The sequence below is a fragment of the Phodopus roborovskii genome, unplaced genomic scaffold (assembly GCF_943737965.1).
Source record: "Phodopus roborovskii unplaced genomic scaffold, PHOROB, whole genome shotgun sequence".
Taxonomy (NCBI): Eukaryota; Metazoa; Chordata; class Mammalia; order Rodentia; family Cricetidae; genus Phodopus; species Phodopus roborovskii.
The window spans coordinates 16,670,806-16,686,271 of record NW_026126418.1 but is presented as its reverse complement, the minus strand read 5'-3'; the positions used below and the strand labels follow the sequence as shown (position 1 = coordinate 16,686,271).

At 41.9% G+C, this 15,466-nt stretch overlaps 1 protein-coding gene across 4 annotated transcripts in view; it reads left to right on the top strand.

Moving 5' to 3' along the window:
• The window catches only part of Agbl2 (AGBL carboxypeptidase 2), a 35,786-nt gene that overhangs the window by 8,255 nt on the left and 12,065 nt on the right, over positions 1–15,466 (top strand). For 3 of the 4 annotated variants that reach the window (XM_051184255.1, XM_051184256.1, XM_051184259.1), the window contains exons 7-11: positions 635–742; positions 4,371–4,524; positions 6,704–7,486; positions 9,308–9,464; positions 14,710–14,836. In XM_051184255.1, coding sequence (XP_051040212.1) covers positions 635–742; positions 4,371–4,524; positions 6,704–7,486; positions 9,308–9,464; positions 14,710–14,836 — 1,329 coding nt within the window. The remainder of the gene's footprint in view (positions 1–634; positions 743–4,370; positions 4,525–6,703; positions 7,487–9,307; positions 9,465–14,709; positions 14,837–15,466) is intronic. The other variant, XM_051184257.1, reaches the window with a different exon arrangement.

Here is a 15,466-nt window from a genome sequence, read left to right as displayed (position 1 = left end):
ACACTTCCCTTATTTCCAAGAAACACAGGGTCAAATTTATATAGACCTTTCTGGCATATTTTAAGTTTTCTATTTAAAACTTATGATTTGGGGGACAGGGAGCAGAGTTTGAACCCCAGAATCTATGAAAAAGTTAGATATGGTGGCAGACACCTGTAATCCCAGCACTCCTAGGAGATGGAGACAGAATTGTTTGAAAGCCTGAGGCCCAGTTAGCCTTGAATACATCATCCAAGTAAAGAAACAAGGGACACTGCCTTAAACACACAGGAGATGAGAATGAACTCCTGAAAGCTATCCTCAGAGTGCTCTCTCTCTCTCCCTCTCTCTCTTTCTCACACACACATACACATACAAACACATACTTTAAATCAAATTTATGATTATACCGTATCCGTATCAAGTGCTATGGTCACACCCTGTGCATGCTAGGTTCATGCTGCTTGCTCAGCATCTGACCATAGTCATTATGGAGAGAAGCATGACAATTTATAAACAGTCTGGAAACTTGGAATGAGAATTAGGTTGGATTGAGCAACATTAATCATTTAAGTAATTACAATCTCATGTTAATTTTGATTGTGCCCTGTATATCGTTTCTTATTCTGTACTTTCAAAAATAATCTTCTTTCAGAATGGGTTCCACCTCAACCAGAGTATTTCTATCAGCCTACAGGAGACGAAAAGGTACCAGAGATTGTGGGAGAAGATCAAGGCACGGTTGTTTACCAGTTAGATTCAGGTATTGTCATTGCACTGAACAGTAAGTGATTAACTATGATAAAGTTACAATAAACTTAGTATGTACAATAAAAGTGATTTTAATTTCTAAAAATGTATTTCTGTGTCTGTGTGTTTATGGGCACACGTGCCATGATGCAAGTTTGGAGGTCTGAGGACAGTTTAAGTCAGTTCTCTTGAACCTTTATGTGGGTTCCAAGGAGAGAGCTCCAGTCATCAGCCTAATGCAGCAAGCTCCTTACTTACCGAGTCATCTAGTCAGCCCTAAAAGTGGTTTTATAGCTTTTCTTTTTTTTTATAACAATTATTTTTGTATAAATAAGGGGGATATATTACATGGAAGAAGGTATACCACAACACACAGGTGGAGGACAGAGGACAAGTTCTAAAAGTCCTTTCTGACTTTCTACCTCGTGGAACCCAGGACTTGGGCTCAGGCTGTCAGGCTTGATGGCAAGTTCCTTTACTTTTGAATCATCCCACTGGCCCTAATCATGATTTTAAAAAGTTGTCATCTTAATGATAAATATCTATCAGTCATGACTGATTAGCTGTACATTTTTAATAGTTTATTTTAGTATTTATTTGTTTGTTTGCTTTTTTCCAGACAGGGTTTTTTTTTTTTTTTTTTGTGTAGCCCTGACTATTCTGGAACTGTCTCTGTAGATGAGGTTGGCCTTGAACGCACAGAGATCTGTTGGCCTCTGCCTCCCCCTCAAGTGTTGGGATTAAAGGTGTGCACCACCACCCGGCCAATAGTTCATTTGTAATTACTTTTAAATACTGCTTTATGTGTATGGTCTCCCCCACCCCCCTGCATTCATGTCTGTGCACCACATGCAGTGACCGTGGAGGTCACAAGAGGGCGCATCAAATCCACTGAAACTGGAGTTACAGCAGGTACTTGTGAGACACTGGGTAGGTGTTGGAAATTGAATCCAGGTCTTCTGGACCAGCAGCCAGCTCTCTTAGCCTCTAAGCCATCTTTCCAGCTCTTCAATAATTCTTTTTTATTTTTAAATTTTCAGGGTTTGTTTGTTTGTGTTTGTTTTTGTTTTTGAGATAGGTAGAGTTCTGTGAGGTCAAGGCCAACCTGGTTTACATAGACAATTTCAGGCCAGCCAGGGCTACATACATATATAGTTACATACATACATGCATACATACATATATACACACATATATGTGGCTATTTGATTAAATATGCATATATCCTTGAGGCCAAAGAGATAGCTCAGCAGTAAGAGCACTGGCTGCTTTCCCAGAGGACCTGAGCGCAGTTGCCATCATCCACAGAGGCCTCCTGTAACTCCAGCTCCAGAGAAACAATTTCCCCCTTCTGATCTCCATGGGTACCTGCACATATGTGACATGAATATACATACACATGAATAAAAAATAAATAAATAAAAAGTCAGAGTCCTCCAAGCACTGCTGTTTGGTTAATGCTCTAGGATCAACATATTTGATAGGAGTATCTTGGCAGTTGGTGAATGTTAACATTTGAAATATATAATGAACATTATAATATTATATATAAATATAATGAAAATATAGTAAAAAATGCTTACCATTGTGATCTTCATAAGAAATGCAGGGTTTTATGAAGTATCTTATGAATATTAAAACTTGCTTAAATTACAAAGTCATTGACAAATAAGAAAATAAATTTTCATCAAGTTAACAAAAATATCAAAAAGAGATGATAAAGTAGGTTTTTCAGGACACAATACTAACAGTGCTGTGGGACAAAGAGAAATCTTTGAAACTATGAAGATCAAAGTCCTTTCTCAACAGTAACTGCAAACTTGAGGTTGCTGGGCTGGGAATAGAGCTCAGATGGGAAAGTGCTTGCTCAGCAGTCCCCAAACCCTAGAATCCATCGCAGCAGCAAAGTGGGCAGAAGAAGAGGTATCAGCCATTCAAGCATATCCTCTGCTACATGGAGGTCCAAGCCAGCCTGGATGCATGAGACCCATGAGACCCTGGCTAAAAAAAAAAAAAAAAAAAAAACAGCAAGAGGAAATGGAGAGGTCGGGCCTGGTGTGGAGTTACCCATATTTATTTGGGGGAGGGCACGGATACCACAGTGCATGTTTAGAGATCAGAGAACAACTTGTAAGAGTTGGTTCTCTGCTTTCACTATGGGATCCTTGGGGCCAAACTTGAGTTGTCAGGCGTGGTGACAAGCCTCCCTTTCCACTGAGCCGTCTCCATGTCCTGCCTACATTTTCTGAAGTCTCACTTCTTGCTGTACCTTTGTTTTATGCTTTAAAAACTTAATGGATAGTGTTCAAGTGGGTCTTTTTTTTTAGAGATTTTTAGTCTTAATTATGTTTATCTGTATGTAGGTTATGTATTTGTGTATATGTGAGTGGAAGAGGTTGCTGGATCTGCTGAAACTAGAGTTGCAGGAGGTTATGTGTTCCTAATGTGGGCACTGGGAGCTAAATCCCATCTTGGACTAGAACAGCCCCATAGCTTTGTCTAAGGATAAAATGCTCACTATACTTTTATTTTCACTAGTTACTGACATTTTGATTCTCCTATAGGCAACTCACCCATGCAAATTCTTTTCAAACTTCTATATTCATTTTATTCTGGAGGAATATGCCAAAACATTGTATGAGATATACTTTGTTTTCTGTTCCTTTTTAAAAATTGATAGGTCCTATTTGAATGCTTTGTAGAGTAAGACTGCAGATGTTTTCAGATCCTCTCTAGAGAGCGGCCAGAACATCACTGTTTCTGATTTCATTCCATTTCAAACATTTAGGATGTCAGGGTTTGTGGTTTTGATGTTTGATTGTAGTTTTGCTGTGTGGCCTGGCAGTTCTCCTACCTTAGCCTCCTCCAGAGTTCCAGGGAGCTAGGCTAGGATAGCAGTTTTTATCAACATCCTTTAAAATCAGGATTTAGATGGGAACAAGCAGTATGTGCAATGGCAAGGGAAACCCTGAGGGAAAAGGATGTACTCTAAACCATTGAAAAGATTTCAGAGGATGGGGGTTGGTGGTGCATACCTTTAGTCCCAGTGCTTGGGAAGAGAGGCAGGTGGATCTCTGTGAGTTTGAGGCCAGCCTGGTCTACAGAACTAGTTCCAGGACAAGCTCCAAAGCAATACAGAGAAACCCTGCCTCGAAAAACCAAAATAAATAAATAAACAAACAAATAAAAGATTTCAGAGTACCAGGGTGGTGGTGGCACACGACTTTAATCGCAGCATTCAGGAGGCAGAGGCAGGTGAATCTCTGTGAGTTTGAGACCAACCTAGACTACAAAGCAAGTTCTAGGACAGCTAGGGCTGTTGCATTCTTGTCTCAAAAATCAACAAGAAAATTAAAACAACAAACAAATAAAAACTTCAGAATGATGCCTTGTTGAAAATTAAGGGCCTCTGCTACAGATGTAGTTTAACAGGTGGAACCCTGGCCTGGCAGGATAGGGCCCTGTATTCAACCACCACTACTGTATGTTAAAAACACCGAATATTTATAAAATTAAAGGTCCCTGTGAGGACAACAAGTGATCCACTGAATACTTACAGGGTTGGTAGAACTCAGTGAAGGCTTGCTGAGTAAATGAATTCTGAGTGGGACGTAGCCTAATCGTGTCTTTCTCCTCTGCAGTGCCCACAGAAGGTGCCTACTTCACCAGCTCCAGAATAGGAGGAAAACGAGGAATTATCAAGGAACTTGCTGTTACATTGCAAGGGCCAGAAGATAATACTCTATTGTTTGAATCGAGGTTTGAGAGTGGGAACCTGCAGAAAGCTGTCAGAGTGTGAGTAACAAGGTGTTTCTCAAAGGTGCTGGCTGGAGTGGCTGCAAGTTGCCTTTGGAAAGGATTTCAGGCATTCAGAATGCTTGCAAGATAGAGATGGTAAAAACAACTCACTAAGGGGACGAGGAAGAAAGCAATAACTCTGACTAATTTCCCTCAGAATAAAACACTAAATTACTCTGCTTACAAAAGAAAAAAGAGCTCACTTAAAAGTTGTATCAGTGGGCCAGCAAGATGACTCAGTGGGTAAAATCACTTGCCTCTCATGCCAGACGACCTGAGTTCAATCCCTGGACCCCACATGGAGGTGGAAGTAAAAACTCAACTCCACAAAGCTGTCCTGTGGCCTCCGTAGAGATGCCATGGCACACACATGCTCATACGCACAAAAGTAACAATATGTAAAATTCTAACATTTTTATTAGTAAAAACAACATATGCAACGTAAAAGTCCTACATGCAAGAACCATTGGCATGTTGGTATATATGTCCAAATGCATATGTGTAATATACACATGTATAAATATATATATACATATATGTATATATATATGCCTTATTACTTTTACTTGTGAAAGCTGGATACAGTGGTATGTGCTTGCTTGTAGTTCTACCTATTCAGGTTCGAGGCTGGCTTTACCTACCTAGTGAGTTCCAGTGCTATATAGAGAGACCCTGTCCCCAAACAAGCAAAAACTAATTGAACACAGGGGCTGGAGTGATGGCTCAGCAGTTATGAGCATTTGCTGTTCTTGCAGAAAACCTAGGTTCAGTTCCCAACACCCATATGTTGGCTCACAAACATCTGCAGCTCTGTTCTTCCTACCTTCACAGCCATAGCATGTGGTGTACACAGATACATTCAGGCAAAACATTCATACATAAAAATAAAGAAATAAAATTTAAATTGAACCCAGTGCCTAACAAAAGCACATACCCCTGACCACTTCTTATTTTTTTTTTCTTTCTTTTTTCCCCCCAAGACAGGGTTTCTCTATGTAGCCCTGGTTGTCCTAGAACTCACTCTATAGTGAGGCTGGCCTCAAGTGAGTGTTGGAACTCAAGGCATAGTCTACCACAGGTGGCCCAGCTACTTTTTAATACAATATGTATTTTCCTGATTATGCAAATGGGTGAATATCTTTTTTTTTTCTTGCCATGTACATTTCCTTTTGTGAATTCATTTCCATCTCTATTTCTTTGATTTTGGTCTTAGCTGTGTGGTTCTCCTGCTTCAGGCTCCAAATGAGGATTATAGATTTTCATGAGTATGCCTATTTCCTACTTTTTAAAAAGCATTTCTCTTTTGGAGAGGAGAACACACACGTGGCACAGGCACAAGTATGTATGGGTATGTATTTGTGTAGGTCAGATGATAGCTTGCAGGATTCAGTTCTCTCCTTCCACTTGGATTCTGGGTCTCTCTCTCTCCGTGTGAGCTCTGAGGAATGAACACAGGTCATGCCAGCCACAGTATCTTGTTCCCTTTAAGCAAAGTGAATATATTCCAGAGATATCTTTTCGTCTTCAAAGAATTCATGACCAGAAAAAAAAAAAACAAAAAAACAAAAAAAAAAAAAAAAAACCACTGAGGTTTAGTAGTTTTCATGATGTGATTTAATCTGTAAAATGGATAGCTAGCAAGCAGCCAAGAGAGGGCACTGTTGAATGTGTTTCAGAGAAACATACAGTAGGGATTAGAAACTGCCAGTAGATCTTCCAGAAAGATACCAAGAAGTTAACAGAACCTCCAAACATCCATGCAGCAGTGAATTTGCTTGTTGTGCTTTTTGAAGCAAGGTTTCCCTAATTTCAAAAAGCCTAGATAATCCAGACTGGCCTCCACTTCACTGTATAGTCCAGGCTGGCTTGGAAATTATCCTCCTGCCTCAGCCTTCCCAAGTGCTTGGATTGTAGTTGTGTAGCACCACACCCAGCTCACAGGGAGATTGGGGACTCTTCCTTCTCAGTCAGTCCCAAAGTTTCCCTTTGCAAGTCTCACTGGCTTATTATATGCCTTGGAGAAAAGTGGGTAAACTAGAAGAGAAGCATTTGCTAGGGAGGCAGATGTGATCAATCCATTTCTACAAGACAGACACAATATTTCCAGACTTGCTCTGTCTGAGGGGGAGCTGATGAAGTTGTAAAAGTGTTCTTCTTTTCTTTCCTTTCTTTACAGAGGCATCTATGAGTATGAACTCACCTTGCGAACTGACCTCTACACAGACAAACACACCCAGTGGTTTTACTTTAGAGTTCAGAATACCAGAAAAGACGTTACCTACCGTTTCACCATTGTCAACTTGCTGAAGCCCAAGAGTCTCTATGCAGTAGGCATGAAACCTCTTATGTACTCTCAGTTGGATGCCATCACCTACAACGTTGGCTGGAGGAGAGAAGGACATGAAATCAAGTACTATAAGAACAACATGGATGATGGGCAGCAGCCCTTATACTGTCTCACCTGGACCGTTCAATTTCCTCATGACCAGGACACTTGCTTCTTTGCACACTTTTACCCATACACTTACACTGACTTGCAATGCTATCTCTTGTCAGTTGCAAACAATCCCATCCAGTCTCAGTTCTGCAAGCTCCGAGCTCTATGCAGGAGCCTAGCAGGGAATACTGTCTACTTGCTTACCATCACCAATCCATCCAGGACTCCCCAAGAGGCAGCTGCAAAGAAAGCCGTGGTGTTGAGTGCCAGAGTTCACCCTGGAGAAAGTAATGGCTCCTGGATCATGAGAGGCTTTTTGGACTTCATCCTTAGCAACTCCCCAGATGCCCAGCTCCTCAGGGATATCTTTGTCTTCAAGGTGATTCCCATGTTAAATCCAGATGGCGTGATTGTGGGGAATTACCGGTGTTCATTGGCTGGAAGGGACTTGAACAGGCACTATAAAACTGTTCTTAAGGATTCTTTCCCTTGCATTTGGTACACCAAGAATATGATCAAAAGGTGAGACTTCTTCGTTGATAATCTTTCGAACGCTGTGACCTTAATTAATGCCAGATACTCTATCTATAAGGAAGGAGGTCTTGTCTCCTGTTTTAGGAGTTTGGTATGGCTTTGGAGAGTCTTGGACTATGGGTTAATTTTGTTCTTTAAATCACACCAGATCTTTAAAAGAAAATGGAGCATGTATCAACCTATCTGAAGGAGACCCACACAGCAGAGGCTCTCTCTCAGACCCTGGGTAGACACCTCGGTAGCTCGCTTTAGGAATGTAATCTAATGGTTTTTAGCAAGGCAAAGGGCATTGGTGAGAAGGGCAAGGCATGCCAGACCCACATGCTCAAGTGGCCTGGTCCCTTCAATGTCAACCCTTTCGCTTGACACCCACCCCATTTCTCCCCCCCCCCCAAATTGCACTTAAAGCTTAACACATGCTAGGCAAGCACTCTGTCACTGAGCTACAGTCTCAATTTCATCTTATTTTTGAGACAGAATCTCTCACTGAACCTAAAGCTTCCTATTTTGGTTGTACTGGCTGTCTATCCAGTCCCAGGGATCTGTGTATCTCTCCCAGCCATCCTTTCCAAGTTTCAGTTTTGGACACTCACCACCAAGTTCAGCATTTATATGGGTGCTGGGAATCTGAACTCAGGTCCCCATGTTTGGATAGCAAGCACTTTACCAACTGAGCCATCTCTCCAGCCTGCTTATTTCCTGTTTGTTTTTGATGCAGGGTCTGTCATGGAATTTGCTATGTAGATCGGATTAGCCTCAAACTACAGAGCTTTGCCTCCCTCTGTTGGGAGTAAGGCTTGTGCCACCACGCAGGGCTCAATTGTTTCTTTCTTTTTATTTTTAAATTTATGTATATGTGTGTAAGTGTATACAAGTACTTGTGGAGAGGTAATTGCGAGCTGCCTATGTGGGTGCTGGGAACATGGACATCTGGCACATGTTCTAAACCACCAAGCCATCTCTCCAGTCCTTTTTTTTTTTTTTTTTTTTTTTTTTGTTTTTGTTTTTGTTTTTGTTTTTTTGTTTTTGTTTTTTTGAGACAGGGTTTCTCTGTGTAACAGTTCTGGCTGTCCTGGAACTAGCTCTGTAGACCAGGCTGGCCTCAAACTCAGATCCACCTGTCTCTGCCTCTGAGTGCTGGGATTAAAGGCATGCACCACCATCCATGCCTTACCAGTTGTTTCATTTTTAAGTCAAACACTTGGTTGGAAAAGGTCAGGGAAGTTTTACTAGTCATGTAAAACTATAATCATAAAGAAGCTAACAGTGCTTAAGTATGAAGTAATGGATGCTATGATCAGTACTTTACACTTTGGCCCATTTAATATCCCCATTAACCCTATGAGATTACATAGGGTCAATATCCACTGTGGCATGCAATAAGGAAATTGAATGCCAAAACTGTTAAAAAGCTTAAACAAGGTCTCAAGCTCATAAGCAAAAGGGTAGGTATTTGGACATAGGCTCTCTGAATCCAGGATCTGAGTCCCCTAATCTCACCAAATGTTGCTTCTAAGGAAGATAAAGTAGGAAATCAGCCTGCAATTTCAAGTCTGTGTGAAAGCAGCTTGAAGCTATCAGATAACAGCCCCATCTTAAAAGAGCTGCCATTCCATTGGAAGTGAACTCAGAAGATAAGACGTGAATCACACCTGTATGAACAGATAAGAGAAGGGTTGGGCTGAGGCTTTTGGCCAACATGTGAGAATTGGTTTTGCTATTGACTAATTCTGTGACCATAGGTAGGTAAGTGTTTTAATTTCTTATGAGTTTAGATGTCCACTGCATCCTTTGTTTGTTCCTCAATAGACTTCTGGAAGAAAGAGAGGTTCTCTTGTATTGTGATTTCCATGGTCACAGCCGCAAGAACAATATCTTCCTGTATGGCTGCAATAGCAACAGTCGCAGGCACTGGCTTCATGAGCGTGTCTTTCCCTTAATGTTGAGCAAAAATGCACCAGATAAGGTAAGCATGTGCCCAGCCGCTGGTTGGTGGCATACGCCTTCAGTCTCAGGGCTTGGGAGGCAGAGGCAGGCGGATCTCTGTGAGTTCAAAGCCAGCCTGGTCTACAGAGCTAGTTCCAGGACAGGCTCCAAAGCAATACAGAGAAACCCTGTCTCGAGGAAAAAAAAAAAAAAAAAAAAAAAAAAGTAAGCATGTGCTATCACTTTCAGACAGAGGAACAAAGCACACTTCCTAGATGAAGTGTCTTATTTGGCTCATCACATTTAATGCTGTTATCCTTATTGAATCCCAGGATCCTAGGTGTCAAGAATTAAAGTATAGCTTAAGAATTGCTGGCTCAGGGACTGGAGAGATGGTGCAGTGTTAAGAGCACTTGTTGCCTTTGCAGAGGGCCCAAGTTCAATCCCCAGCACCTACATGGTGGCCACAGCCATCTGTAACTCTAGTTCTAGGGGATCTGATGCCCTCTTCTGACATCTAAGAGCACCAGCCACACACATAATGCACAGGCACCCTGGCAAAACACTTACACACATAAACAGTTTAAATCTAAAATAATTACTTTTAGTTTTTGTTTTTTTGAGACAGGGTTTCTCTGTTCTGGCTTCCTGGAACTCACTCTGTAGACCAAACTGGCCTCTGCATCCCAAGCGCTGGGATTAAAAGCTTGCCCAGCTAAACACCATGCCCAGCTAAAAAAAGTTTTTCAAATAGTTGTTTTCATGTTGCTGGATCATCCAGGCATGGTGGTACATGCTTTAATTCCAGCACTCTGGAGGTAGAAGCTAGCAGATCTCTGTGATTTCGAGGACAACCTAGTCTACATTGCAAATCCCAGGCTAGCAGAGGCTACAAAGTAAGATCCTGCCAAAAAGCAAAAAGGAAAGGAATTTCTGGGTCCATGACTTGATAATGGATTAAGTATGGAATATCCATATAGTGGAATGTTATTTACAATAATGTAAGTTTTAAATGCTGATATGCTAGGACACAGATGAAACTTGATCACATTAAGTTAAGTGAAAGAAATCAGATGAAATACCATATGATTCCATTGCATTCCATATTCATAAAATACTTTTTCTGACCATGCTAGGGATCAACCAGGGCCTTGTTTGTGCTAGCTATTGAGCAATATCTGCAGTAAAGGCAAATCTACACTTGTTTGTTTTTAGAACAGGGTAGTAAGAGAATGCCCGAGGACATGTGTGCAGGTCAGAGGACAACTGTCAGGAGCTGGCTCTCTCCTTCTACCATGTAGTTCCAGGGATAAAAATCAGGTCCTTAGACTCGGTGATAAAGTGCCAGCCCTTGGCAAATCTATAAAGCCAGAAGTGGTTCAGTGATCGCTGTGTGGGGTGTGAGTGAACAGGAGGGTACTGGTAATGAGTAGTGAGTATCTTTTTTTTGGGGGGGGGGCTTTTCCACCAGTAAAGCTGGCATCAGTCTGGGATTTGTAAAGGTGGGCAGGTGCCTTAGCACCAGCTACAACCTTAGTCCTTGGATTTCTCCTGTGGTTATGCAGATGTTCCAACCTGCATATCAGATTGTGGTGATGACTGAACAACTGTATATACATAATAAGCTGTTGGATTTTATGCTGAGGTCATTAATTTGGGGCTGTGTTTTTGTTTATTTGTTTGTTTGAGACATGGACTTGGTCTATAGCCCTGGTTGCCCCCAAATTCTCTGTTTACATCAGCAGCAATCCTCCTGTCTCTTCAAATAGCAGGATTACAGACATGCACCACCATGCCTGATTGAGTTATATATGTCGACTAGGTAATTGTGTAATGTAAATGAATTTGGGGTTTTTTTTATTTGTTTGTTTGTTTTGGTTTTCCAGACAGGGTTTATCTGTAGCATTGGAACCTGTCTGCCTCAAACTCACAGAGATCTGCCTGCCTCTACCTCACAAGTACTGGGATTAAAGGTGTACCTTACCATCGCCCGGCAAATTTGTTTTTTTATGTGTAAATTATTTCGGTAAGAAATGAATATGTGTGTGTGTGTGTTGTGTGTGTGTGCGCGCGCGCGTGTGCACGTGCATGCTAAGGGCCTCATGCATAATAAGCACATGCCCCACCACTGAGCTCAAACCCATCTCAAGATTTACTTATTATTTGATTTTTTTGAGACAGGGTTTCCTTTGGTTATCCCCAACTATCTTGGCACTGCATCTGTAGATCAGACTGGTCTGGAACTCAGAGCTCCACCCACCTGTCTCTGCCTCTAGAGTGCTGGGACTAAAGGTGTGTGCCACCACTGCCCATCGATAATTTTTTTTAAGAAATTGCTCTGGATATTTCACCTGGGCAAAAGTTGAAACTCTTGCTGGGTGAGGTGATTACCTGTCACCTTTCACTCTCTGCTTATCAGGGGAAGGCTTTAAAGGACTAGCAGTGTTAATGACAAACAGGGGAGATGGCTCAATTGGTAAAATGCTTGCTATGCAAGCATGGGGACCCTGATTCCAGAACACACATAAAAAGCTGGGCATGTGGTGATCACTTGTAATCATGGTGTTGGGGAGACAGATGGATCCCTGGGGCTGGACAGCTGCCTGGCCCACTCAGCAGTCCCAGGCTCCTGAGAGGGCCTGTCTCAAAACAAAAGTGAATGGCTCCTGAAGAAAGACACCCAAAGTTGACCTCTGGTCTCTACACATGTAGGCGCACACACACACCGATTCACATATACACCTATGCACACTCCATACAAAATGTTCATGTTATATGAGTCTCTACTACACAAGATCACAAATACCCAGGGCCGGTAACACACCTGTCCATAATCCTAGCACTTCGGAGTTCAAGACCGAAGACAACATGGGGCTATCTTAGACAGAGAACTGCAAAGCTAGTGAAAACAACATTACAGCTTCATAGTTAACTAACAGCTTTGTGATCATTGGACAAATATAGATAATTTGCATTAGTTTAGAAGTTTTTTCCCATCATAAGCAGGTTCACAAATATAACTGCCGTTAGAGGTTACATTGGATTTAGAAACATATAGTTCAGTTCAGGGAGTGCTTGCCCAGCTTGTATAAACTGGACAATGCAGTACACACCTGTAATTTTAGCACTCAGGAGGTAGGGACAGAAGGTTCAGAGCTTCAGGGCTATCCTTGGCTACATAGTGAGTTTGAAGCCAGCCATAATGAACCCCCAAGACAAAAATCAAAACCAGTGTGAGAAATGTCTTACACAAGCCATTCTTATTACAAAGAGAAGCGTTTCCCTTCCCCTTTTGTCTTCAGATGAAATCATAAAGATAAGTCAGTATCTAGAACAGCTAAGTGCAGAAGTGTAGCAGCTGAATGTTGGGGCAGGAACTAGAGCCCAGCCAGCTCTCGCTCAAGTCTTTGTGGCAGGGATGCTCTAAGATACCTCTCTAAAGCCCCTGGATTCCACAGGGTTAGATGGTGAGACACCTGCTTGTAGACAGGGTGGTGTCAAGACATGTTACAGACTGTGAATGATGAAGAGCTGAGCTGGGCATAAAAGGCAAAGGAGGGCATTGAACTCCCAGAGAAAAGACTAATGCCATGGAGGGAGAGAGCTCTAGACAGAGATTGTGGGGGTAAGAAACATACAGATCAAAAAGTCTATGTGGAGGAAAACCTAGATCTGAGAGTTCATATTTTGTGATAGAAAGTAAGTCGTGGAGCCCCAGCACTCTTGAGCTGCAGGAGGGCTGAGAAATTACTGGGTTACATGTCAAGGAAAGGAAGAAATGGCATAGAAAAGCTGGCTACTGCCAAAAACGGCCAAATGTGCCCCTGTCCCCAGATTTCTAGGGATTCTATCTAGCAAGATACTCTGGGAGGAGGAGCAAATAAGGATGGAACATAGAATTATCTGTATCTTTTTCTCTTAAAGATCACAGTCCACGTTAATGCTGTGAGGTCTATTTAGTTAATACACTATCTCCCAACCGAGCTGACAGCAGAGCTCCTTACCCACCTGTAGATGGGTTTTTTTTTTTGTTTGTTTGTTTGTTTTTTTTTGTTTTGTTTTGTTTTCTTTCTTTCTCTTTGCTCTTCGGGGGACCACCACCCAGCTCCCAAATCTTTGTGAATGCCTGGCTTTAACTTGGCTTCTTCTAGCCAGCTTTCCTTTCTTTCTTTCCTTTTTTTTCTTTCTTTCTTCCTTTCTTTCTTTCTTTTGTTTTTGTTTTGTTGTTTTTGTTTTTAGTTTGTTTAGTTGAGACAGGGTTTCTTTGTGTAGCTTTGGAGGCTGTTCTGGAACTCACTCTAGACCAGGCTGGCCTTGAATTCACAGAGATCCTCTTGCCTCTGCCTTCCGAGTGCTGGGACTAAAGGCGTGTGCCACCAACACCCGGCCTATCCAACTTTTCTTAACTTAAATTGTCCAACCTATCTTTTGCCTCTGGGCTTTTGCCTTTCTCTACTCTATACACCTGTCTTACTCCTTATTCTGTAGCTGGCTGGGTGGCTGATCCCTGGCATTCTCCTTCTCCTTTCCTAGATTCTCCCTCTTCTTCCTCCTATTTATTCCTCCCATTTATTCTCTCTGCATGCCAGCCAAGACTGTTTCTCTCTCCTGCTTAGCTATTTATTAGACCATTCAGATATTTTAGACAGGCAAAGTAACACAGCTTTACAGAGTTAAACAAATGAAGCATAAACTGGGTGGTGTTGGCAGCACACACCTTTAATCCCAGCACTCCGGAGGCAGAGGCAGGCAGATCGATCTGTGAGTTCAAGGCCAGCCTGGACTACAGAGCTAGTTCCAGGGCAACTAGAGCTGTTACACACATACACACACACACACACACCTACCTCGGAAAAAACAAAACAAAAAAAATGTAACATAAGAGAATGCAACACATCTTTGCATCATTAAACAAATATTCCATAGCATAAACAAATGTAATACACCTTAAACTAATATTGCACAACACCCACCACTACCTTTTGACATTTCTCAAAATTAGTGGTGGTGCACTTTGATCCCAGTATTCAGGAGGCAGAGGAGGCAGATCTCTCTCTGGTTCCAGGACCAGGGCTATACAGAGAAACCCTGTGTTGAAAAACCAAAACCAGCAACACAACAGCAACAACAAGAAAAACCAATGTCTTAATGGAATATATTTTAGAAAATAATACATAAAACAAGAATGGCTCTCAAAGAACCATTCTCGTTTTACACTGATGACTCTTAGACACCTTGCATTTGCCAGTTTACATAATTAACAGAGACCTTGGGTCTTTTTTTAGTTCTGTTTTGACAGTTGTAACTTTAAAGTCCAAAAATGCAAAGAAGGGACAGGACGAGTTGTGATGTGGCGGATGGGCATCCTAAACAGCTACACCATGGAGTCTACCTTTGGCGGGTCCACGCTGGGTAAGAGGCCAGCAAGCCTAGCATCTGGGAGATGACAGGCTTGGCAAAGTCCGAGAAACAACTGATGTGGAGGATTTCCTTGCCAGCCTTAGGTACCATAAGTGCAAATGTGAAATAGAGTGCATCAGTGAGCTTTGTATCACAGTGTTTCCTAAGGACCTGGGATAAGGAATCAGTTTTGACTTCCAGCTACATTTATTAAGTTCTGTGATCTGGCTTTGAAACTCATATCCCCTCTAAGTGACAATACTAGTGCCTGAATTGTGAATACTGCTCAAAGTAAAACCAAATAATTTAAAAAGAGCCTGATAGTCCATTACATTAGTAAACTTTGTCATTGTCAAAGGTTCTTCTGAACCAAACTAAAGCTAGCTTTAGTTTGTTCCTGTTCAGAAGCATACTATTCTAGAATAAGAAATGGTATTTTAAATTTACTTTTATCTCTATCCGTGTGTAGTGTGCGTGTGTGTGTGTGTGTGCGCACGCGCGTGTGTGTACCATGTCTCTCTCTCTCTCTCTCTCTGTATGTCTACCATGTGTGTGCAGTTGCTTGCAAGGGTCGGAAGAGAGAGTTGGGTCCCTGGGAGCTGGAGTTATAGGCAGTTATGAGTGGTCCAGTGTGGGTGCTGG